The sequence below is a fragment of the Urocitellus parryii genome, chromosome X (assembly GCF_045843805.1).
Source record: "Urocitellus parryii isolate mUroPar1 chromosome X, mUroPar1.hap1, whole genome shotgun sequence".
In the NCBI taxonomy this organism is placed as follows: Eukaryota; Metazoa; Chordata; class Mammalia; order Rodentia; family Sciuridae; genus Urocitellus; species Urocitellus parryii.
The window spans coordinates 34,764,012-34,789,648 of NC_135547.1; the positions used below are offsets into that span (position 1 = coordinate 34,764,012).

The 25,637-nt window shown below is 34.1% G+C and overlaps 1 protein-coding gene and 1 non-coding gene across 3 annotated transcripts in view; both read left to right on the forward strand.

Annotated features, from left to right (window-relative positions):
* The window catches only part of Lrch2 (leucine rich repeats and calponin homology domain containing 2), a 102,851-nt gene extending 78,768 nt beyond the window's left edge, over positions 1 to 24,083 (forward strand). For both annotated transcript variants that reach the window (XM_026410986.2, XM_077793736.1), the window contains 7 exons: positions 5,249 to 5,293; positions 9,312 to 9,362; positions 12,683 to 12,740; positions 13,517 to 13,629; positions 13,915 to 14,052; positions 14,534 to 14,611; positions 23,952 to 24,083. In XM_026410986.2, the coding sequence (XP_026266771.2) occupies positions 5,249 to 5,293; positions 9,312 to 9,362; positions 12,683 to 12,740; positions 13,517 to 13,629; positions 13,915 to 14,052; positions 14,534 to 14,611; positions 23,952 to 24,071 (603 nt within the window). In that variant the 3' untranslated portion in view covers positions 24,072 to 24,083. The remainder of the gene's footprint in view (positions 1 to 5,248; positions 5,294 to 9,311; positions 9,363 to 12,682; positions 12,741 to 13,516; positions 13,630 to 13,914; positions 14,053 to 14,533; positions 14,612 to 23,951) is intronic.
* Positions 9,711 to 9,838, forward strand: LOC113198319 (small nucleolar RNA SNORA35). Its single transcript, XR_003302828.1, has one exon. It is a non-coding gene; the product is annotated as a small nucleolar RNA SNORA35 (small nucleolar RNA).
* Positions 24,084 to 25,637: the final 1,554 nt, after the last annotated feature.

Sequence of the window (25,637 nt, forward strand, 5' to 3'; positions counted from 1 at the left end):
TAAACTAAAATACAGTACTCTAGAAGTTTATATCAAATTGTCACAGGAGAGAGGGTGGGTAATAGCTTCTTTAGCTTTGCTGTGTTATGAAACATACAGAGCTTTTGAGCAACTTTTTCCTAACATGTATAAATAACTAAGCCATAGGATTTATATCTGTCCAATGGTAAATCATTCATGATGCTGTTACTAATTATATTTTTTGACAGTGTTTGTGTATACATACACAAGTGTGCATGTTTGGGTGTGTGCATGCATGTGTGTATGAAATTCAGCTCTCCATTTTTTTCTTAGTTGCCAAGACTAATTTAGGGTAATTATGTGTTTTTTGGGTTAGCCTCTAAGACTAAGGGAAAAATGTTTTAACATATTGGCCATGTTATGTGAACAGAAGATGAATTAGTACTTTTTAGATGATTCCCAGGCCACTGTTGAATAGATTACTATTCTTGCAGGTATAACTTAGTGTCTTTGTAGCCAAAATAAAACCACTGCATTTTTCAAAGTAAAAGCATTCCCAGAAATACATTACTTTATTAAACATCTTTTACAGAAGTTCATTAATATTATCTCAAGAAGATGCGTAACAGTATGAAAATCTAATCCTTTGTTGATAATGTTTAATGTAAATTAGTAGCTTTGATTTCTTGTAAGAATAACACATGAATTTCCAAATGCTTTTGATGATAGATTTTTAAACAAAAATGTTAAAAGGTATTAGAATAATTATACCAAGTTAGGTTAAAATATTATTTAATATATTCAAATGCCACATGTCTTTAAATATATCTCTTTCCTATTGTGACAAAACCTTATAATGGGGGCTGGGGTCGTGGCTCAGTGGTAGAGTACTCGCCTGGCATGTGTGAGGCACTGGGTTTCATCAGCACAACATAAAAATAAAATGAAGGTATTGTGTCCACCTACAACTAAAAAAAAATATTTAAAATAACCATTATAATGACTCTTAAAATACATAGTGTTTTCATGAATATAGTATAATATCTTCATTTAAAGGCTAACCTCAAGGAAGATATTTTTATATTTTTTTCTGTAATTGTTGTTGATTTTATGCTGTACTGGGGAAGTTTTATTCTGCACTGGGTTTGTAAAATAACTTGATTTGTTGTGAGAAATAATTTGTACACAAATTATCTCTCCTGTGAAATTAATGTAAGCTTCATAGATGAACTGACATTTCTATGTCTCTGGTTTGTTAACTAAGCCTTTATTGTAATATTTTAATTCAGATATAATAAAACTTTAGTAATTCAGACTAATACCAATGGGGGATAGCTGAATTGAATTAATAAAAAATTGACTTACAGAATATTTTAAAATCTCTGTATATAGCTACGGTTTTAGCTATTGGACCTTAAATATGTGCAGTTATATAAATTTAGAATATGAGTTTTTATGTGTAATGAAATTTTTATTTAGAGTAGTAGTTAAGTAACAGTAATACATTTACCATTATCTAAGCCTTGACTATAACATCCTGTGTTTCTTTGCATTTCAATTATCTACTCACTCTTTTGTGTTCTATCTCTTCACTTCTCACTTTGTAAATATGTTCAAACTTCTACTATAGGGGAGGAAAAAATACCTTTTCTCAGCAATTGCAAGGGTCATTCCTGAGATCCCTATAACAAAAGACAAATCAACAAGAGAAGAGGATAACAAATTTAACAAAAGTTTTATGTGACACAGAGCCTTCAGAAATGAAGATCCAAAGACTGAGGGAAAACTGTATTTTTATATTCAGTCTGATGAAAGAAGTGGATAGTCGTCCAGAAACATGACTGGACAGATAGGGTTATAATCTGATGGTAATAAACTTGGGGGTTACCTCAGGAAGGCCTCGTGTTCAGACTCTCTCCTGTGTCTCTATATGATATTCCTCCTTACCTAGTATGTGGTTGGATGCCTGTCACATGAGGGTCTTCAGGGAAGAAGGTCAAGAGAGTGACCTTTTCAGATCTTATGCATTGCTATGGGGGAGAGGAATTTAGTTTCTATGATCTTCTTTGGAGGAGAAAGAGAGACAAAGAAAGGAGGGCTGGAGAAGGTTGGAGAGTGACCCCTAGGATGCCCTAGTTTGGATAGTGTTTTCTGAGTCCCAGTGCTACTGTTATCTCTGATTCCCTTTTCAGCTGTTGCCTTTGCTGTCTGTTAAGTCAAAACTTGTTTCTAGTTCTTCAGTTTCTGATCACTCCTTCACTCGCTACAGTCTGACTTTCATCTCCATTTTTGGATTGAAATATGGTTAAGGCATACCTGCTAACAGCAAAATCCAGTATAACATTTAACAATATTGGCCAAATTTTCCTCTTAAAGCTCCTTTCTTGGTTTCTACCTCAGTTTTCTTCCCTGATCTTTCTTTTATCTTTTTGGTTGGTTAGTTGGTTGTTTTTTGTAGTATTGAGGATTGAGCTCAAGGTCTCATATGCCCCGCAAAGAGTTTTACCACTGAGCTATATTCCCAGCCCTCTTCTGTTATTTTTTTAAGTTGTTGATGGACACAATACCATTATTTTATTTGTTCATTTTTATGTGGTTCTGAGAATTGAACCCAGTACCTCACACAAGCACTCTGCCACTGATCCACAACCCTAGTCCCTGGTTTTTTTTTTTTTTTTTAATGTTTTGTTTGACTTTTCTTCTGCTTACTCTTAGGGTTTAATCCTCTTTTTATTACTCTAAAATATGTCTTGGATTGTTAATGACTTTAGATGTTGGTTATATTCTACTGAGTCTAAATTTACATCCATAACTTTTATCTAGTCTCTAAGCCTATATTTCTAATTGTCTAGATGCTTGCATGTATTTTAAAATTCAGTATTTCTTCTCCCTTTATCCCCTCATGATTGAACTTGTTTCTCCTCTCTTCTTTATTTTGATTAATGCTAGTTGTATCCCCAGGTATATCTAAGCTGTATTCCTCAGTCTTCCTTGATTTTTTTTTCCCTCTTTTATTCCCTTCACCCGATCAGTCACAATTATGTTAATTATATTATCATTTTTCCAATTAATGTCTGTCTTTACTTCCCTTACTTTTGGAACCCTTATACTTTCTTTCTTTTCTTTTTCTTTTTTTTTTTTTTTTGGTACCAGGGATTGAACCCAGGGGCACTTAACCACTGAAACACACTCCCAGCCCTTTTTTTGTATTTTATTTAGAGACAGGGTCTTGCTGAGTTACTTAGCATCTCACTAGGTTTCTGAGGCTGGCTTTGAACTCCTGATCTTCCTGCCTCAGCCTCCCAAGCTGCAGGGATTACAGGTGTGTGCCACCGTGCCCAGCAACTCATAGTTTCTTGTCTGAGAAATTGTGATGATTTCTTTCTTTCTTTTTTTTTTTTTTTTTTTTTTTTGAGAGAGAGAGAGAGAGAGAGAGAGAGAGAGAGAGAGAGAGAGAGAGAATTTTAATATTTATTTTTTTTAGTTTTCGGTGGACACAACATCTTTGTTTGTATGTGGTGCTGAGGATCGAACCCAGGCCACACGCATGCCAGGCGAGCACGCTACCGCTTGGGCCACATCCCCAGCCCTTTTGTATATTTCTTTATTGGCTCTGTGTTATAATTAGATAAAATTTAGACTTCTCAAAATCTTTGTGGGGCATTTCTTACCTGCTTTTTTTACATTTGGTGACCTGCCACAATTCACTCTCCCCAGTAGCCTCACTGTATTACTCGTTGTCTTGTACATAGACTGTGCTTTTTACTTCTTTGTGCTTTCCCTCTTTTGACAATGCCCATTAGCTCTTTATTCCTGGCAAATTGCTAGTAATCATTCAGAATTTGAAAATGGGGGTATAGCATAGTGGCTGAGCTTTTAGAATCAACCTACTAACTGTGTGAATTTGGAAGTTTTGTAGTCTTGTTATTTATTATTTTTCATCTACAAATGAGTCTGATTGTACATTCCTTCACAGGACTGTTATAACAACTTATTTTTTAAATAAGAACAGCTCTTGCCACAGAGTAATCACTTAACAAATATTATCTGTTATTCACTTAAACATCACTGTCTCTTTGAAGTAAAATAGAACTAAAAATAATTGACTCCATCAAAGCATCTTGCCATGGGTTGGCAAATAGGTTTTTTCACACATGCCAATTTTATCCAGTGGCTCTTTGGAACACTGGGTTGAAAGTATATTTTGAGTCTGTGTCTAGGATCAGCTGGTAAGAGTAATTAGTCATAGTTGTCAAAGGAGACAGGACAGAAATGCATGTTTTGTATTTGTAATTCCTAACACAACTCACTCCCCAGTTTGTGGTTGATATCAGGTAGGTTATCTATTTTTCCAAGGCTCATGGGAGATAATGCTGCATAAATAAAGGGGACGGTAAGTAATGGCATGCAAAACATTTGTACATACCTGAAAACTCAAGAGCTTTTCAGTAAGACACTCATGAGTTGTAAGCAGAAGGTTAATATACCACTGATTTTTAGGATCATTTACAATGTGAAAGAATTAGAAAATAAAAACTACAGTGATTGTCTACTGTATTTCCTTAATTCTAAGAAGCATTTAGTCACATATTACCATTTTTTTAATATATATATTGAGCATGTTATCTCTGTTTCTCACTATCAAACAGAGAGAATAGTACTTGGGATATATAGGATTGTTATGAAGATTAAATAGCACTTTTGGGAAGATTATAAGGTACTTCAGTCGGCACTGCTATATAATAAGCACTAGTATGTTAGCTATTGTCATTATTACTATTACTGTATAATCATTATATACATTTAATTCGGTTCTCTTTTTAAACTTGAAATTAGTAGATTTATTGACAATAGATGGCATCTTAGAATAGTGAGATTATAGATCAGGTGAGAGATTATGAGGGTCTGGGATAGTGTGGTAGTTGTAAACATTCAGAAGAGGTAAGTCGGAGATGGCAAAATGAATTGAGTTGATGATGAGTTGAATATAGTGAAATAAGAAAGAGGAAGATTCTAAGACAATACTCAGATCTTAAACCTGAATGAATAGGAAGTGCAATTGGCTTAGGAAGGAATGTTACTTGCTATATTTAAAGTACTTAGAACAGTGCTTTACATATAGAAAGCATTATCTATGTTAACAGTAGAATGGTTTAAGCTGGTTATATGCTTAAGGTTAATATTAGGTAATTTAATAAAGTACCAAATATGAATAAATCTCACATATAATTTATTAGTAGAGAATTCACATGTTCAAGAAAAATAATGTATTTTAAATGTTTTTCAGTATAAATCAGCGAGGAAGAGCTCAAGTGGCAATGAAAATGATGAGGTGAGGAAAAGAGGGTAATATACTTATTTGAAATGTTTACTTTTCATATTTAGTTGGCTCAATTAGAGTTTAATGTAGTCCATCTTTCAGTGTCTTTGTTATTAGTTTAATGCATGGATTTTCTCCAATACTAAAATCTTCAGAGCATCATTATATAATTATTAGTTTAATTGTGTAATGTCTGTATGTCCCTTAGAAAACAGTTTCTAATAGTTTTGAATTTTATTATCATTTTATTATCATTTGTCTTGAACCCTATAATCCATGAATTTTGATTTTGTTACCTGTTCCCATCTTTTATCTTTCTAAATCAGCATTGTAGTGAATTGAAAATTTTTTAGGAACTCTTTCTACAAACTGTGTTCACTATTTAGAATTTTAAGTTGGATTTTTCAGTTTATACATTGCCACAAAATTTTCTAATGCAGCAGCCTAACAATGTTGAAATATTACATTTTTATTATCTTAAATATCTAAGTTTTGTGTAGTTTTGGGTTGGAGAAATTGGTAGTTATTTTGATGTTGGTTACTTGGCAGGGCTTCTGAAAACACCTTTATTTTAGCAAATAAAATCACACAGGGCAGCTAGGCATGGTGGCAGCAACTGTAATCCCAGTGACTCAGGAGGCTGGGGCAGGAGAATCACAACTTCAAATCCAGCCTCAGCAATTAGCGAGGGCCTTAAGCAACTTAGTGAGACTCTGTGTCAAAAACAACAACAACATCATACACACACACACACACACACACACACACGGCAAAATAATAGAGCTAGACGATTTATTTTTTCCTAGACCAAATACCAATGTCTCTCCATGTCCTTTCCAGTAGAATTTACTGAGATGAATAAAAGATAGTAATGCCAAAAGCTATATATCTGCCCCCTTTCTTTCCATTACAGTAGTTCTGCAAGATCACAGTGTGTCCCTTAAATATTATTGTTCCCCAGATCATAGTCCACTATATGGTCTCTAGAGTACTTTTATCAGCTCTCAAAGTTTCTCAGGTTTGGGCTGGGGATGTGGCTCAAGCGGTAGCGCGCTCGCCTGACATGCGTGCGGCCCGGGTTCGATCCTCAGCACCACATACCAACAAAGATGTTGTGTCCGCCGAGAACTAAAAAATAAATATTAAAAAAAAAAAAAGTTTCTCAGGTTTGTCTCTAGTTCCCACTTCTCCCATGAGCCTCCTGCCCTTGTAATCTTATTTATTTATTTATTTAGTGGTACTGGGGAGTGAACCTAGGGACACACTATCACCAACCTACATGGTACCCAGCCCTTTTTATTATTCAATTTTTAAAAAAAAATTTGAGACAGGGTCTTGTTAAGTTGTTGAGGCTGCCCTTGAACTTGCAATCCTCCTGCCTCAGCCTCCTGAATTGCTGTGATTATGTTACAGGGTGGGGCCTTCCAGAAAATGGAGGCAGCATGAAAGACTCCCACTTCATACCCCAGTTCTTTTCATCAAGTCAGAAAGATTTCAGACATGTCACTCAGAGTAGCAGAAATTAGTTTATTAAAAGGGATGGGAAAGGTGACACTCTCAAGGGAGAGAGTAGGTCCTCTTGGAGAGGAACAGCATGGCTCTCCTGCACTCTAGTTTTATTGGGGATCCTGAGAAGTTTCCAGAGAATTCCACCAAGATCCACTTCTTGATTTTTGACTGACAACAGAGTGACATCAGACTTTCAAGTCTCCACTGCCATGACAACTCTAGGTCACTTTGGCCTGGACTGACTGGTTCTAATTAAGATTCTTAAACATAAATTCTTAGAGATTTTATGGTAAGGAAGAATTATCCTTATCTCCCTGAATTCTGGGATCCGGTCTGTGTAAGAATTACAAAAGTCTCCCTCTTCAGGGTAACTTACACTCTGGCCTGCATTTCTCCTGCAGATAACAGGTTGTTTTCTGAAGAATATAGCATATCCTATGGGCTTAAGCCAGGCAGTACTGCAGGTAAATTGCTTCTTGGAAAAGAAAGCATGTTTATAGAATTATTCCCTTAACCTAGTGTTCCCACCATTCATGTCTGTCTGTCTCCTATCAATTACAGGTATGTGCCACATGCCCATAGTTCAGGTCCTTATAATCTTATATCCATCATACTTAGGACTCAGCATGGTTTTATTTTTATTTTTGTTTTTCATCTTTGCTTCATAGCACAGTTTTTCAGTGGTGCATTTTTCAACCTTGGCTATACATCGAAATCACCTGGTGAGCGTTAAAGAATACCTATGCCTGGGTCTCACCCCAAGACACTTGGATTTAATTGACCCATGGTACAATGTGGAGTAGCCTGGACAATGATGTGTTTAAAGTTTCCCGTGTGAGTTTAATGGGTAGCTAAGGTTGAGATCTACTGAGTGAGTGGAATCCACTATTTACCCAGCAGTTAAAGCAGAAATTAAAAGACTATGGCCCAGGGCCTAATGTGGCCCTCTATTTTCCTATGACTGCTTTTGCATTATAATTGCAGATTTGAACCATTGCTATAGGCATCATATGGTCCACAGAACTTAAAATATTTACTCCCTAATCTTTTACAGAAAACATTTTCTGGACCCTGAGTTAGAGGTTCAGTTTAGCCACTCTTCCTGTCTCCTCATACCCATTTTTGTCCTATCTGCCTTACTATTTGTCACCAAGACCTACTGTTTTGTTCATTTATTTATTTTTTGGAACTGAAATATTTTGTATACATTTTCTCCACCTTCCTTTTCACTGTTGCTGCCCTTGCACAGCCCTCATCACTTCTTTCTTGCATTACTGCAGTAGCTTCCTTGCTCTTCTTCCATTCTCCAGTCTATTTTCCTCACTGCAACCAGAATGATTGTTTCAAAGACCACAAATACAAGTGGGCCATTCCCTTGCTAAGAAATATTCAACTTTGCCGGGGCAGTGGTGCATGCCTGTAATCCTAGTGGTTCAGGAGGCTAAGGCAGGAGGATTGCAAGTTCAAAGCCAGCCTCAGCAACTTAGTGAGGCCCTAAGCAATTCAGTGACACTCTGTCTCTAAATGAAATACTAAAATGGGATGGGGATGTGACTCAGTGGTTAAGCCTTCTTTCATCCCTGCTCTTCCCCAAAGTCCTTTTATCTGTGCCTCATAATATCCCATGCATAGGGTTAAGCATGTTGTATTATCTGCACACATAAATCTATTTTCCCTCTACATTGAGAGATTCTTCAAAGATAATATTTTACTAAATTTCATTACTCCTGTAACTGGGTGCACTGGTGCAGGCCTGTAATCCCAGAGGCTCTGGAGGCTGAGGCAGGAGGACCATAGGTTCAAGGTCAGCCTCAGCAACTTACCAAGACCCACAGCAAATTAGTAAGACCCTGTCTCAAAATTAAAAAATAAAAATAAAAAGGGCTGGGGATGTGGTTTATTGGTAAAGTGGCCCTGGATTCAGTCCTCAGTACCAAAAGGAAAAAAAAAATCAATACTTCCAGTGTCTTCCAGTGTCTGACATAGTAGCTAATCATAATCATTTGTTGAATGAGTAAATGTTCAATGTGTTGTGCACATTACAGGTTGAATGTCAAGATTTTGTATGTGGTCGGCAGTAGAATAGTTATTCAAAAATTATGGACCATTTCATGATTTATTCAATTAAGTATTTCTAGGAATATATTGATACACATAATTTGGTGTGATGGAACTTTTGCATGTCATCATTTACATGTCTCAAATTGTAACATATCATTACTCTTGTGTGTAGATAGTACTTCTCAAACTTTAAAATAATTAATGAATTACTTGGGAGTTTTATGTAGATTCTGATTTGGTATTGGTTGGGGCCTCAGATTCTGCATTTCCAACAAACTCTCAGAGAATGCCTATGCTGTTGGTTCACAGAACACATTTTGAGTTGCAAGATGTTAGATGGTATAATCTAGACTCTTCCTTTAGCAGTTGAGCAAAACAATTTTCAGGTTTCCTTTTATATGTTTAAATCATTGTTTTATATTTTAATTTCATCTTTCATCTTTTTATTTTTATATTTTAGCAAGACAGTGATAATGCTAATATGTCACCACAATCTCCAGTATCATCTGAGGTACAAGTTCTGTTTTTATATGTTTTAAATGTTTGTATGTGTTTTTTATATGTTTTCTTTGTTTTACATGGGGTTCTTCCTTGCCTCTTTCTCTTTAATTTCATCTTTTTCTTTTTTTTTTCATGAAGTATTCACCTCTATTTTAAAATCTATGATAGGTCAGTATGTACAAATTTCTAGTCTATAATATATTTTAAAAATAAATATTCATGGTAAATATCACTTATCTGTGATTTTCTGTGGAAACTATCTGTAGATCATAGAAAATAAGGCACTTCTATGAAATGTGTGCTTTCTGATTCATCCATATTTTAATAACTTTAAAATTTTACTTTGAAAAAGGCACTACAGCATTGTGCAATGGCCATTGGTTTTCTTTGTAACCAATTGGTCTGAAAGCAATGCAAGAGAAACTTCCTTTTTCCACGAGAAACATCCCTGAGGTGGGTTGTTCCTATCGACAAAAGGTTACACATTTCCTTAAGGGGCAGGGGATCCCAAGGAGAGCCCATCTATGAAAACCACAGTTTGTAAAATCTCAACTAAATATTCTGGAGGTTTGAATGATCGATTCTTCTAAATTAGTTTAACTTCATGCTTTACCACAGATTTAAATTTAAAACATTCTAAACAGTATCTCTTCTATTCAGATTACCTTAGTGTTCTAAAGTGTATTGGCAGTATTAAATAGAAAAATATGCATTCATTTGGTGAGTTCAGGATATTATCTAAATGTTTGGATGGTCCGAATTAACTGAATAAGTATTTCATTCTATATAAGTGGCATTACTGTTGTAGAGAGCCAGGATTCTCTATCTATTCTTTTGGGTGATTTGCATTATAAAACTTTTATATAGACTTGCTGGGCATGAGTTTTATAAACACAATTCTAAATTATTTGTATGGAAGGTAAAATGGTTTATGTGTGTTTAGAAAATACTTTAAATTAGGATATTCTAGAATTAATCTTGGTCACATACTTTTGTAAATCTTTTAATTTATAAGGAGTGATTAGTCCTTGTTGCCTAGCTGCTTTATGATTTTAAGGTCGGTGCTCACAGGGAAGACTATTAGTGCCAATTTTCTCAGATAAGTTATATTGCTTTTATAATATATTTTTGCTGCATTTAGATAAGTGAATTTTTTGCAAGGTATTCATAACAATTTAACCAAAAAATGAAGACAAATAGTAAGTATGAATGGATAGAGTGATAAGCATGTGTTTTTGTAGATCAACTAACATTCAACTTGAATTGCATATCATGTTAATTGACAGAAGATTCAAATAATCTACAGAATTCCAATTGTTTCAATTTTATGTGAAAAGAAAATGGCAGGCTAGGCCCAGTGGCAAATACCTGTAATCCCAGTGATTCAAGAAGCTGAAGCAGGAGAACCACAGGTTCAAGGCCACCCTCAGCAATTTAGCAAGGCCCTTTCTCAAAAAAAAAAAAAGGGCTGGAGATGTGGCTCAGTGGTAGAATGTCCATGGGTTCAATCCTCAGTAGAGGAGGGGGGTGGGGGAAGAACAAGAAAAAAGAAGGAAGGAAATGGTAAAACTAATTAGTGTAGTGTTTTAGCAAAGTGTTACTAATATGTTTGAACCTAAAATTAGTCCCATGACTAGGTGTCATCTTCATCATTTTATAGCTGAAGAGACAGATAATTTTCCCAAAAAGCATGATTAATAAATGGCAGAATAGTGATTAGAGCCTAGACCCTGCCTACTTCCCAGAGTTGTACAAATTAAATAAGTTGCCACTAATAATGTAATAAGATTACATTATTTTATCCCTTCATAATTTACAAAGTACTTTCATGTATTTGCTGTAAGGAAAAAAGGAATAAAGGAAATAAAGAGATGAGAGGTGGCTCAACAGTAATACAGGTTTGTTTGGGATAAACCCGCAGAGAGTGGCCCAGTGGAGGCTGCGACCCCTCTTCTACTTACAGCCTGGGGTGGATATAGGGGAAGGAGTGAAGGGATTAGGCTGTTGTTAGGGGTTGGCCAGGGAAGGGTATGGAAGGGTCCTTATGGTGGACACCTCCATTCTTTGAGGTGGTCACTGTTCCTTGTCAGACCAGGTGTTTTCAGGATTTCAGCTAACAATTTTCTTTTGTATGATGACGGAGTGTTTGTGGTTTCTTTTCATGATGATGGAGTATGTCTGGAGTTTAAGGTCAGGCCACAGTGACTGTGAGGTGACTCTTGTTCTAAGATGGAGTATGTTTCAAAATGGTGTTGCCTATGTCAAGTTCTACCTAACAGTTACCTTATTTATTCTTCATAGAAATTTCATTTGAAAGATAAAAAATCAATCACAGAAAAATTAAGTGTGTTTAAGACAGAGCCTGAGCTTTCTGACTCAAAGTTCAGATTTGTTTAATATAACACATATATTGTCCCAGCATACCACAGTATATAGAAGCACTTTGAAATAATGCATTCAAATAGAGAAGATAATAATTTATCATCCTCAATCATTCTGCAACTCCTGTTAATGTAAATATGAAGATTGGTCCCAGGGACTGAGGAGGAGGATCACAAGTTCGAGACCAGCCTCCACAGCTTAGCAAGAGCCTGTCCCAAAACAAAAAATAAAATCAGTAGAATAAAAGAAAGGAACTAGGGGGTGAGAGAAGGGGAGGAAGGAGGAAAGTGCAGGGGAGAGATAGTGGCCAAATTATATTTTATATCGTATGCATGTATGAATATGTAACAACAAATCCCACCATTGTGCATAACTATAATGCACCAGTAAAAAATGTGGAATAAGGTGCTGGAGATATAGCTCAGTTGGTAGAGTGCTTTCCTTGCCTACACAAAGCTCTGAGTTTGATCCCCAGTACCAAAAAAAAAAAAAAAAAAGTAAAATAAAATAAAAGGGCTAAGGATGCAGCTCAGTGGCATAGGGCCTCTGGGTTCTCTCCCCAGTACCACAAAAACAAACAAACAAACAAAAAACACATAGATAGTGAGTTGGTAAATTCACATATCTCTTCATTGAAGCATACTTCACTATTTTGGAGACTTTAATCTGATTCATTTTTTCAAAAAATAATATCTATTTATATACTTTGGTTAATAATTTCTTTTTCCTCATACTGTGAGACAGTATTTAAAGGCATATGTAGGCTGGTCAGCTAGCAAGTATTTATTGACCCTTTAAAAGTAAAATCAGCTTAAATTGAAATGCAAGTTGCCTTTCTCTTTTCCACTTGTCATGGAAAAAATATGTAATTCTTCAAATTGGAATGGATATGAATAAGCATCTTGATTATTTGAAAGAAAAGGGGTTTTATTTGTTTTCTGTTTTTAGGAATATGACAGAACTGATGGCTTTTCACATGGTCCCTTTGGCTTAAAGCCTAGATCAGGTAAATATATGTTCTTTAAATCAAATTAATTGGTTATGTTTCAAGTTGTAATATCCCAGCTTTGTAATATCCATATAATATCCATTTGTAATATCCATAGTTTTAATTATACCATAGATTCTTTCCCCTCTCCTAAAAGTGATTTTCTCTTAAACTTGTCTTTCCAATTCCCATTCTCATTTCTTTCTTCCTCTTTACCTTCAAGCTCCTGAAACCTCAGCTCTTTGGCTTAGATATACTGCAGTCTTATTTCTACTATGCTGTGACTACTGTTAGAATGACCCCCTCTGCCAGCAGACCAAACACTGTTTGAAATTATAACACTCCATTATATTATAGTTTTTTAAAAAGGGATCTTTTCACATTTGGCAAACCCAAAAGAAAAATGGATCCATGTTATTTGGCAAGGTATTGAATTATAGTTTTTATTCCTGAATAACTATATTGACCTTCAAAAATAATTTCCTTTTTATCTTTAAAGATAAAGGTTGACATATGTTCAGTACTCATATTTAACCTGGATCATAAGTTTCTAATAACATGTTTAAGTAAGAACATGTGTCGGTGATAGAAATCATTATACTTTTGTTCTCTGTTGCTTTCAGTTATACAGGTGGTATTCAAAGATACACTTGGAAAATATTTTGAATGTATTAATAAGTCATAGTGATTTATGTAATTTTGTACTGATTCTTTTTTTCATGCTTCTTTCTCCATCAGTGGTTTTTCCTTTAATTAGCTTTGAAATAAGTTGGTAAATTTCTGTTTTTATAAAGCTTTTAGCCGCTCATCTCGCCAGGAATATGGGGCTGCGGATCCAGGATTTACAATGAGAAGAAAGATGGAACACTTAAGGGAAGAACGAGAGCAAATAAGACAACTTCGCAATGTAAGTCAGATTGACCTTTAAGACTTGCTTTAGGGCTGGGATGTAGCTCAGTGGCAAAGCATCTGCCTTGCACTTGCAAAGCCCTGGGTTTGACCCCCAGTTCCAAAAAAGACAAAAAAAAAAAAGACTTGCTTTATAGAAATGGGTTTAACTTAGAAAAATTAGTGAGGTATATGGGTTTATTTTCAATGTTCTTGAAAATTTTTTGATTAAATAACAATTAGTAATATAAATATTTAATATATGCTTAGGTAAAATATTTGATTTGTATCCATTTCTTTATAGAATCTTGAATCCAGGTTAAAAGTTATTTTGCCTGATGACATTGGAGCTGCACTGATGGATGGGGTTGTCCTTTGCCATTTAGCCAATCATATAAGGCCACGCTCTGTAGCTAGTATTCATGTACCATCACCAGCAGTGGTAAGTTTTGTCTATAGTTCTCCAAAGGAATGTTAGAAATACTGAGGTGCCACAAGAAATCAAACACCAGTGCTCAAAAGTGGGTGGACAAGGCATTTACTCCTACCAGAAGGGCATGCTACCAGAACCTGTCTAGTATACACGCCTGGGCAGGCAGTTTTTATCCTTAATGCAGTGCTGCCCTTTGCTTTTGATTGGAGGAGCTGGGGGTTCTAATCTACATGATTAGCTAATTTTAAAATTGGGATGGGAAAAGGGAAGGGCTAAAATTAATATGGCTACAATTGGATCCAATTAAGGCTAAATACTATATTCTAAAAATGGACCACTGGGCTTTCTATTTATCACAGGAAAATATAGCTTCCTATAATGGTCTTTAAATAATAGACTATACCTCAATAAATTAAAATTTCAGTTTTGGTTAAGTTCTGTATAAAAATGCTTGAAAATAAACCTTTCTTCCCCCAACCTTACTTTACAGCCCAAGCTGAGCATGGCAAAATGTCGAAGAAATGTAGAAAATTTTCTTGATGCTTGTAAAAAGTTGGGTGTCTCACAGGTAATTATTTATCCAACAGAATGATTATTTAAATATTAATTTGTTGCATGCAAATTAGAGTCTTCAAAATAGCATTTAATAATGTTTTCAAAATATGAACAATGATACTGTCTCTTGGTGTTAATCCCCACCCCCCCAACCCAGAGGCTTGGCTCTGGGGGTTCCGTGGGCTGGATTTGGTTGCCCACCTATACTACAATTAAGAGAAAAATGATATAAAAAATGAATTCATTTGTATTTTCATATAAACTGGGATCACAGCTAATTTGCCTTCCCTGAACACATAGAAGTTTAGTATTGAATAGGAAAAAAGAACAAAAGCGGGGAGCTCAGAGATATGCATATACACCGGACTGTGTGGAGTTACAAATCTGTTTTTTCAGGTTCTTTTGGCATCCTGGTGCCAGGAGCTAGGGCTTTGGCGGGCAGTTTCTGTTTAGCTTCTCTAATCAGCATGAGGTGATTGCCTTTGGGCGGTTGAGATGGAGAAATAGCTTAACCAGGTTATCATGGTAATAGCTGACTCAGCTATTGTTATAAGTTTTCCAGTTTGAAAGTAGCAGCTGTTACTGTACCTTCTTTTTACTATGTTGCTGTAGATAATTGCAGAAGTTGTGTAAAAAATGTTTTCAAGTTGTTTTTAAAATAATTTATAAAACAGCTATCTTATGGAAAAGTTAACTAACCATGCGAAGTAGCCATATTACAGTTTGGTTGTAATGGCAATGCTACTATCATTTTTTTTTTTTCCCTGCTGGGGAACATTTAGATTCCTCTATTAATCAATGGATAGACCTCTGACTGGAAGATTGGCATTAGTGTAACAGCATTTTAAGCTTTATTTAATTGAAAATGTTAGTGCCTAGTATGATAATATCTGCAAGGGCAAACTTTGAAATTTGTGGAAATTAGCTTGTGTTTCACATAATAATTACAGTGTTATAAAATTAATGATTAAATTTTTATCCGAATTTAAGGTTCTATTGTTCGATGCTCATCCAAAGACTAGGGAGACCAAAATTAGTGGAAAGAAACGGGTTTATTCAAAGTCAGCCCCGAAGAAGACAGAGAGGATTCCTTCCCCCTTGAAATCTCTCTTAGAGGGCTCAAGGGCATAAAGAGTTTTTTTTTTTTTTTTGAGAGAGAATTTTTTAATATTTATTTTTTAGTTTTTGGTGGACACAACATCTTTATTTTACTTTTATGTGGTGCTGAGGATCGAACCTAGCGCCCCGTACATGCCAGGGCTACCACTTGAGCCACATCCTCAGCCCGCCTGAAGAGTTTTTATGGGGGAAAAGGAGGCCACATGAGATAATAGGCAGGTCTTTCTTTCCTGGGCTCCTGTTTTCCTTGTTTTCCTCCTCATTGAAAGGGATCCTGGCTTCAACCTGCCATTTTCCTTTCAGATAGCTGCACTGCCTTTCTGCAAGTCAATTCCTAGAAGCTGAGGAGAGAGGAAACATTTCAGAGGCCTCTTTCAGGAGTTTAGACTACCATGTAAAAGTTTGTATAGCTCAGGGGTTGAGCACTTGCCTCACATGTGTGAGGCATGGGTTTGATTCTCAGCACCACATAAAAAAAATAAAGAAATAAGTAAAACAAACATATTGTGTCCATCTACAACTTTAAAAAAAAAAAAAAGATGGCTCCCTAAAAGATTAGGGAGGGAAGGTAAAAGCAATTCTGTGAAATATGTCTTTCCAGAGTGTTGGTCTGTTACAAAAGCAGTATTATAAATATATATTGGAAATTAAGGTTGGAAATTGGAAATTAGACCCTAATTTACAAAAATGTTTAATAAAAATGTTGCATTTAAAACAAAAAGTTTTACAAACCCAACCTTAACATGACTGACTGGTGAGGGAAATCACGCTGTAAACAGAGAACAATTGTGCTTGTTAGGTCTTTTGAACAGTGTTATCATAATCTAGTCTTTAGATTCCATTTTAGCCTCTTTCTTCAAGGGAGCAAATGTAGTGTATATGTAATGCAGGAATTATTATTACCTTTTTTCTATGCTTAACATATGATGTTTTAAATATTTATTTATTTATTTATTTATTTTGTGTGTGTATGATGTGGTGCTGGGGATTGAACCCAGGGCCTTGTGCATGTGAGGCAAGCACTGTACTAACTAAGCTATACCCAAGCCCTTAAATTTTTAATTATTAAAGATCTTGGTTAATTCTTTTTTGTGCCCTTACTCTTAATGAGAAAATAGAAAACTTAGGACAGTTTTTTTCCAGCTATTATTACATTACATTTATTTTCTTATTTTGCATTTTCATTTTAAGAATTTTTGTTTCCATATAAGTACTGCGCGCTAACCGATTATGCTACTGGAGCCACTTTTTGTTTCCTTTGTAATGTTTTGAACAACTAATAAAAAAAAAAGAAAAAAAGAAAAAAAAAGAATTTTGTTTCCATGAACACATAAGTGGTAACATACAATCTTTTTCACTTAATTCTTTTTGTTCTAGGATATTTTCTAGTTTTTAACATCCTTATTGTGATATAATAGGTGTAAAATAAAGGACATGTAAATAAGGTATATGATTTTATCCATTTTGGGGATATGTGGTGCTGGGATGTTGAACCCAAGGCCTCACACATGCTGGGCAAGCACTCTATCATCCTCAGCCATAATAAATTTTGATATATACATACACCATGAAATCATCATCACCATCAAAGTAATGAACATATCCATTATCCTCAAAAGTTTCCTCCTCTCCCTCTGCAATCCTTCCTTCTCTAGGCAACCACTAATTGGCTTTATAACATAATAGATTAGTTTGCATTTTTCTAGAGTTTTTATATTAATGCACTAATACAATGTGTTGATTTTTTTTTCTTTTACTTGGCATGATTATTTTAAGACATGTCAATATTGTTGCATATTTAAATAGGCTATTCTGTTTTGTTTCTGAGTAGAATTTCACAATTTGTTGATCCATTGGCCTGTTGGTAGATATTGGGATTGTTTCCAGTTTTAGGGGTTATAAAAATAAAGCTGCTGTGTACAGTTGTGTATAAGTCTTTGTGTGTATATTTGTATTCTTTAATTTTTAGTAAATACCTGGCAGTGGAATACCTGCAGCCTTTAGTAGGTAGGTGCTTAACATTTTAAGTACAAAATTCTCTTCTAAACCAGTTGTACCATTTCACAGTATTATCAGCAGTATATGAAATTTCATTTTCTCCGTATCCTCACCACTTCTGGATGACTGACCTTTTTTAAGTTTTTAGTCATTGTAAATAGGTATTTATTGGCCTCCCAATACAATTTTAATTTGCACTTCCCTAAAGACTAACAGTATTGATCATCTTTTCAAGTACTTAGTTGCCATCTGTGTATCTTCTTTTTGGAAGTGTATTTTCTAACCTTTTATCTATTATTATTACTTACTATAACTTGCCTTTTAATATAGATTTTTAAAATATTTTATGTATTTTTCTCTCTTTTTTTTTGGTCTTTTTTTTTTTTAAACTCGGGGTCGAACCCAGGGCTTTGTGAATGCAAGGCAGGTGCTTTGCCACCGAGCTACGTCCCAGCCCAATAATTATCTATTTTTAAAATTGGGTTGTTCTTCATAAATTATGGACCAAGTTCTTCATAAGACCTGTGACTCGCAGATGCTGTATCCTAGTTTTTGGATTGTCTGTGTCTTTCAAAGAGCAGACATTTTAAAGTTTTGAAGTACAGTTTGTCTTTTTTTTTCTTTTTTTAGTGGATTATCTTTTTTTCTCAAACCTAAGAAATCTTTGCATAACCCACAGTAACAAATATTTCCTCCTGTTTACTTCTAGAAGTTTTATAATCTTAGGTTTTACGTTTTATGTATATGATCAATTTTGAGTTAATTCTTGCATATTGTCAAAGCTAAAGTTCTTTTTTCAGCCTGGGATTGGGCTCATGCATTGATTGTTCTTTTAACATCTTTCCTGAAATATAATTAACATACATAGCATTCGTTGATTTAAAACATACAATTAAATGGTTTTTAGTATAGTCACAGAATTGGGTAACATTCATAATAATCTAAGTGTAGAATATTTTTGTTACCCTAGAGAGAAACCCCTTACGCATTGACTATCCCTTCCTGTTCTGCCTCCTTGTATTTGCTTATTCTGAACATTACATATAATGAAATCATACATTATGGAGCCTTTTGTGTCTGACTTTTTTCACTTAGTATAATGTTTTCAGGGTTTCTGTGTTGTGGCATAAAACAGTACTTCATTTCTTATTAATGCTGAGTAGTATTCCATTGTATGCAGATACCACATTTTGTTTGTCCATTTGTCAGTTGGTGGACATTTGGGTTGTTACCACTCATCATTTATTATAAATAATGCTGCTGTGAACATCTAAGAACAAGTTTTCATTTGGACACTTATTTTCAGTTCTCCTGGTTATAAACCTAGGAGTGGAATTACTAGGTCAAGGTAACTATGTTCGTCTTTTTGAAGAACTGCCAAAATGTTTTCCAAAGTGGCTGCACCATTTTACATACCCACCAGCAATGAGTTAGGGTTCTAATTTCTCTTCATCCTTACCAACAATGGTTACTGTCTACCTTTTTATCCTAGCTATTGTAGCAGGTTCAATGTAATAGCTCATTATATTTTCAATTTGCATTTTTCTAATAGTAAATGATGTTGAACATCTTTTCATATGCTTATTGATAATTTGTGCATATTCATTAAAGAAATTTGTATTCAAAACCTGCATCCATTTATTAATTGGATTATTCATCTTATAGTTATTGAGTCATGGGTATTCTTTATATATTCCAAATACAAATCACTTATGAGGTACAGGATTTGCATTTATTTTCTCCTATGCTGTGGGTTGTCTTTTCACTTTCTTAATGTTATCATTTGCAGCACAAAAGTTTTTTATTTGTTGAGATACAGTTTATTCATTTTTCTTCTGTTTCTTGTGATTTTGATAGTATAGCTAAGAAGACATTACTTAATTCAAGGTCATGAAGATTTACATTTTCTTCTAAAAGTTTTATAGTTTTGTGCTTAACATTTAGGTTTATGATCCTTTTTTAGTACAGCTTTGTGCATGGTGTGAGGTAGTGTTCCAAATTCATTCTTTTACATGCAGATGTTTATTTTCCTAGCACCATTTATTGATAAGACTCTTCTTCCTCTCATTGAATTGTCTTGGTACCCTTGTCAGAAGTTAGTTGACCATAAATGTAAGGACTCTCAATTGTTTATTTCCTATCGACATTATTTATTTATTTATTTATTTATTTTGGTACCAGGGATTTAACCCAGAGGCACTTAACTACTGAGCCACATCCCCAGCCCTTTTTTTCTATTTTATTTAGAGATAGGGGATCCCTAGGTTGCTTAGTCCCTCAGTAAGTTGCTGAGGCTGACTTTGAACTTGTGATCCTCCTGCCTCAGCATCTTGAGCCACTGGGATTACAGGTATGCACCACTTTGTTCTTGATTGTAAGCATTTAATCTCTCATCTTTTAGTATGATATCAACTGTGCTTTTTTTTTGTAGATGCCCTTTCATGAGTTTGAGGAGTTTCCCTGCATTCAGTTTTTCCTGCAAAATTTGTTTAAAAATCTATTCTTTCTCCATTCATCTTCCTTTGCCTCTGTATCAAAAACCATTTGTCCACTTATCTGTGAGTCTGTTTCTGGATTCTTTATTTTGTTCCATTGACATTTTTTTCCCTATATGTACATTGGTAAAACAACATCTTGCTTACTACACATTTTAAAATCAAATAGTATTAGCACTCTAACTTTCTTCTTCATTTTTATAGCTATTTTGGCTATTCTTGGTCTTTTATATTTCCATATAAATCTAGAATATTTTGCCAACTTCTACACAAAAATTTTTTAAAAATTAGATTATTATAGAAGTTATGTTTAACATATAGAACAACATAGGTGGAATGATAACAATATTGAGTCTTTCCATACACCAAGTATATCCTTACTAAGGTATTCTTTAATTCCCTCAACAATGTTTTGTAGTTTTTACTGTATAGATCTTGTGTATTTGTCCTGAAGTATTTTATACTTTCGTATTTTGCATGCTGTTGTATGTGATTGTTCAGTTGTAATTTAATATCTCACTCTTTGTTTCTAATATATAGAAATATAATCAGTCTTTATATATTAATCTATATCTTACAATCTTGCTAAATGTACCTATCAGTTTTAGTAGCTTTTTGTAGATTTCACAGAATTTTGTATATGGTTGTTCATATTTTCTATGAATAGAAACAGCTTTTCTTCTTTCTTTCTGATCTGAATGTCTTTTCTGGTCTTATCTTGTCTTGTCTGATTACCCTGGCCAGATATCCTAGCACAATGTTGAATACAAATGGCAAACATGGACATCCTTGTCTTCTGATTTTTTTAGGACAATTTCAGTCTTTCACCCCTAAGTACGATGTTAGCTGTGAGATTTTCACAGATGATCTGTATGAGGTTTAGGAAGTACTCTTACATTCCTAGTTTCCTAAAGTTCTTACCAAATGAATCTTATTTTATTTTATCTTTTATTTTTAAATAAGTGACAGAGGAATGCATTACAATTCATATTACACATAAAGAGCACAATTTTTCATACCTCTGGTTGTATATAAAGCATGTTTACACCAATTTGTGTCTTCATACATGTACTTTGGATAATGATGTCCATCACATTCCACCAGCATTGCTAACTCCCTACCCCGTCCCTGAATAAATGAACTCATCAAATGCTTTTTCTTCATCAACTGATGTGAGCATGTTATTTTCATTTTAGTTTGTTACTATTATAAATCACATTCATTGATTTTCAAATGTTAGTTCAACCCTGCATTCTTAGATTAAACCCCACTTGATCATGGTGGGTTTTTTTTTTTTTATTGGTTGTTCAAAACATCACAAAGCTCATGATATATCTTCTTTCATACATTTGACTCAATTGGGTTATGAACTCCCATTTTTACCCCAAATACAAATTGCAGAATCACATTGGTTACACACTCACATTTTTACATAATGGCATATTAGTGACTGTTGTATTCTGCTACCTTTAATTGAACAACAGCAGATGAGGTAGAGAGAGATGATGGGAGGGGAGGGGAGGGGGGATAGTAGGGGATGAGTTTTGTTCTTGATGTTGTTATTGCTTTTTTTATATTATTGGATCAGTTTATTAAAATTTTGTTAGATTTTTGCTTGTATGTTTATAGGGATACTGGTTTTTAGTTTTCTTTTAATGTCTTTGTTGGTATTAAGGTAATGCCAACTTCCTGGAATGTGTATTCCTTTCCTCTTGATTTTTCTTAAACATTTGGGCAGAATTGATATCATTTCTTTCATCTAATGAAATTTATGAATAGTCTATCTAGGCCAGGGATTTTCTTTGTGGAACTTTTTTTTTTTTTTTTTTTTTTTTTTTTTTTTTTTTGTGGTGCTGGGCATTGAACCCAGGGCCTTATGCACGCAAGGCAAGCACTCTACCAACTGAGCTATACTCCCAGCCCCTGTGGAAATGTTTTATACTACAGTTTAAATTTCTTTTACAGATAGAGATATATTCTGGTTATCTATTCTTGTGTGAGTTTCAGTATATTTTATCTTTCAGAGAATTTATCCATTTCTTCTAATTTGTCAAATTTATCTTATAACATTGTTTATAGTATCTCCTTACTATCATTGTATTTGTAGAATATCTTGTGATGTCACTTTTGTTATTACTGATATTGCTAAGTCTCTTTTTCCTGATTGGCTTAAATAAAGGCTTATGAATTTTTAAAATTCTTCTCAATGAACTACATTTTGGTTTCATTGATATTTTTTTTTCTTTCTAGCATTTTTCTCTGTCATCTTCATTGTTTCCTTCTTTCTATTTGGCATTGATTTAATTTGCTCTTTTTCTAGTTTCTAAGGTAGGTACTAAAGTCCCTGATTTGAAACATTTCTCCTTTCCTCATTATACTCTTCAGTGGTGATTTGAATAAGTATGTAAAATACCATGAGAACACTAAATGGAGCAATAAAAATGGAGATGAGAAAATAGTTTTTAGGGAACTCTTTTATTTATTTTGTTTGTTTTGAAGTACAGGGGATTGAACCCAGGGGCATGTTACCACTGAGCTCCACCTCCAATGCTTTTTATTTTTTATTCTGAGATAGGGTCTTGCTACAATGCTGAAGCTGGCCTTGAACTTACAATTCTCCTGCCTCAGCCTTCCAAGTCTCTGAGATTACAGGCATGTACCTCTGTGCACAGCATAGTTTTTGAGAACTCTTTAAAGATATCATCAGTGGTATTTGATGAATAGATTAAGAGAGTAAGGAAGATAGGGAAAGCTATTATGATTCCTATGTTCATATTGGTAGAAATTGAATAGTTTTTTACTGACCAAGATATAAAATACAGAAGGATAAACTAATTTAGTAGAAGTAGTTCTGTTGTGGACATATTGATTTTTATATGTTTATTGGACACATGTTTGGCTGTTTAGTTGGCATTTGCTTGATAGAGAGATTTGGGGAGGAAATGAAGATTTGGAAGTCATTATGAGGGATAATTAAAACTAAGAGAATAAATGAAAATACCAAGGAATGGGTACAGTGTAAAAAGAGAAGAAAGTGACAACAGAATCCTTGGAAGCATTTAGGATATTAGAATGGGATCGATGAAAGCTAATGAAAGCTATTGCACAATTTACTGTCAGAAAAGTTGAAGAAATAAAAAGAATGAGGTCATACAACATAAGGAAGAGGTAAGGTTTCAAGAAAGGCATTAATTAAAGGCTCAAAATGATATAGCAGTCAAGTAGCCATGTGCAACATTTAACATTTAAGAAGACATTGCTGATTTTTTTTTTTTCTAGAGTAACTTTAGTGGGTAGATTCTTTAGAGGCAGCTGTAAAATAGCAGTGGTTGAGTAGTGAATGGGAAATGCAGGAGTGGTGACCTCTTCCTTTACAGATATTTTCTGTGTAGAGAAAGAGGTTTAGTTGTAAAGTGATAGCATTTCAGAAAAGACCAGCCTCTATAATCCTTTACTTAGTGTAAGTTAAGAACCAAAACACATTAGATTACAATATTTACTAGAGAAAACAGAATTGTGCATTTTTTACTTGAAGTTTTACAGAAAGTATACTTTAAAAATCTGATTCTGAGGGTTGAGGATGTAACTCAGTGGTAGAGCCTTTGGCAACCTATGTGAGGCCCCGGGTTCCATCCCCAGCACTGCACACACACACACAAGAAAAAACAATCCGATTCCAACTTAAGTTTAACCACACACAAAATATTGAATGTTCAAATATCTTTTTTTTTTCTTTTCCAGGAAAGACTCTGTTTGCCTCATCATATTTTGGAAGAACGAGGTCTTGTGAAAGTTGGCGTCACGGTTCAGGCCCTCCTTGAATTACCTACGACCAAGGCATCTCAACTTTCTATGGCTTGATAACATTTTTAAAATTATAAGTGTGTAGTTTCATTTATTTGAAGCAATTTTAGATATCTCAAATTCATGAATAAAAATGTCCAGTCAAAAATCATTTGCCTTAGGTCAAGCCTTAGGGTTTTTACAAAAATTACATTAAAACATCAAATTGAAACTGAATTGCCCAAGCTTCTTTTGGGGGAAAACTGGATTAATTTAATAAGAGTTTTTGATGAATTCAAATTTTCTTTTTACTATCAGTTAATAACCTTGGTTATTTTTCAAAATGCAGATTGATACTCAATTTAAAATATGTATCCAATTTAATAATCACATTAGGTTTAATTTTTTTACATCATAACATACTAGTAAACATCTGGAAAATGGTAATCTTTTTTAGCCATTTAAAACAATTCTATATTTGAGTTATTTAATACACTTCTAATTCTAGTTTATACACAACTTCTTTCATCTTTGTTCTTAGTTTTCTAGAAAAAAAATGAGTAGGAAAAAAACGAACTCTGGCATTCTATTAAATTCTTTTAGTATTATAGGTTGGTGCCAAACTATTTTCAGTTGTACTGTAGATTGTTTACATGTGAAGTGCCTGTGTAATTGATGAATCTTATATAGTCTTAAGCATTTTTGCAATTTCTTTTTTGTATCAATAGAGTCAACAGAACTTTAAACTATTTTAGTAGGTTTTGTAAGGTCAATACTATGTGAGGATTTAAATGTGCCTCACATCGTGACATCGTGGTTTTTTAGTTAGTCCATTACAGTTTTTCTTAAATTGGTTATTTCATGTTGTAAAAAAACAAAACAAAACAAAAACAAAAAATGTTAATATGCTTAATTTATGCTATTTAATTTTGCAAAACTTAATCATTTTTAAAGTGTATTATTTGAAGAGTATTTTATTTCTGTATTGAAAATGTTACACAAAGCAGTAAGATTTTTGAGAACTAGTGAAGTACTAATTATGAAGGACATTTTGATAAAACTGCCAAAGTTTGGATTTGTATCTTGATTTTCAGGAACATTACATCAGTGCTGCCTTTAGCTATATTCAGAGAGCAGCAATTGAGGAATAAGTTTTTATTCAAAATCTGACCATTTGTGGATCTTGTACACGAATGCTCCTCAATTAACTTGATGTTGAGTTAAACATAGACTGTTCCAAAAATATTTTCATGAGATACTACGTCACACAAAGTTCTTGTTTGACTTAAAGATGGATAAATTTATGTTGGTAGTAGTGCAGGAATTTTTCAAAAACATTACTGTAATGAATAACTCATTTTCCTATAAAAGAACCTTAATTACTTTTGTAGTAGCCAAGCATCATATCTTAAGTATGTGATCATTTGCACTTGTTACCTCTTAATATGGATGCAACTTATTAAAAATGTTGGCCTGGGTATTTCGAAGGGTATATATAAAAGGTAAAAACTAGTGTGCCAAATGGTATAGTAAGGGTTGACTTAGGAACAACTCTACTATTTTTGATCAGTTGGCATGAAGCCATATAATTAAATTTTGGCTTTAGAATACAGATATTCTTTACACTCCCCAAGGGTCAAATTG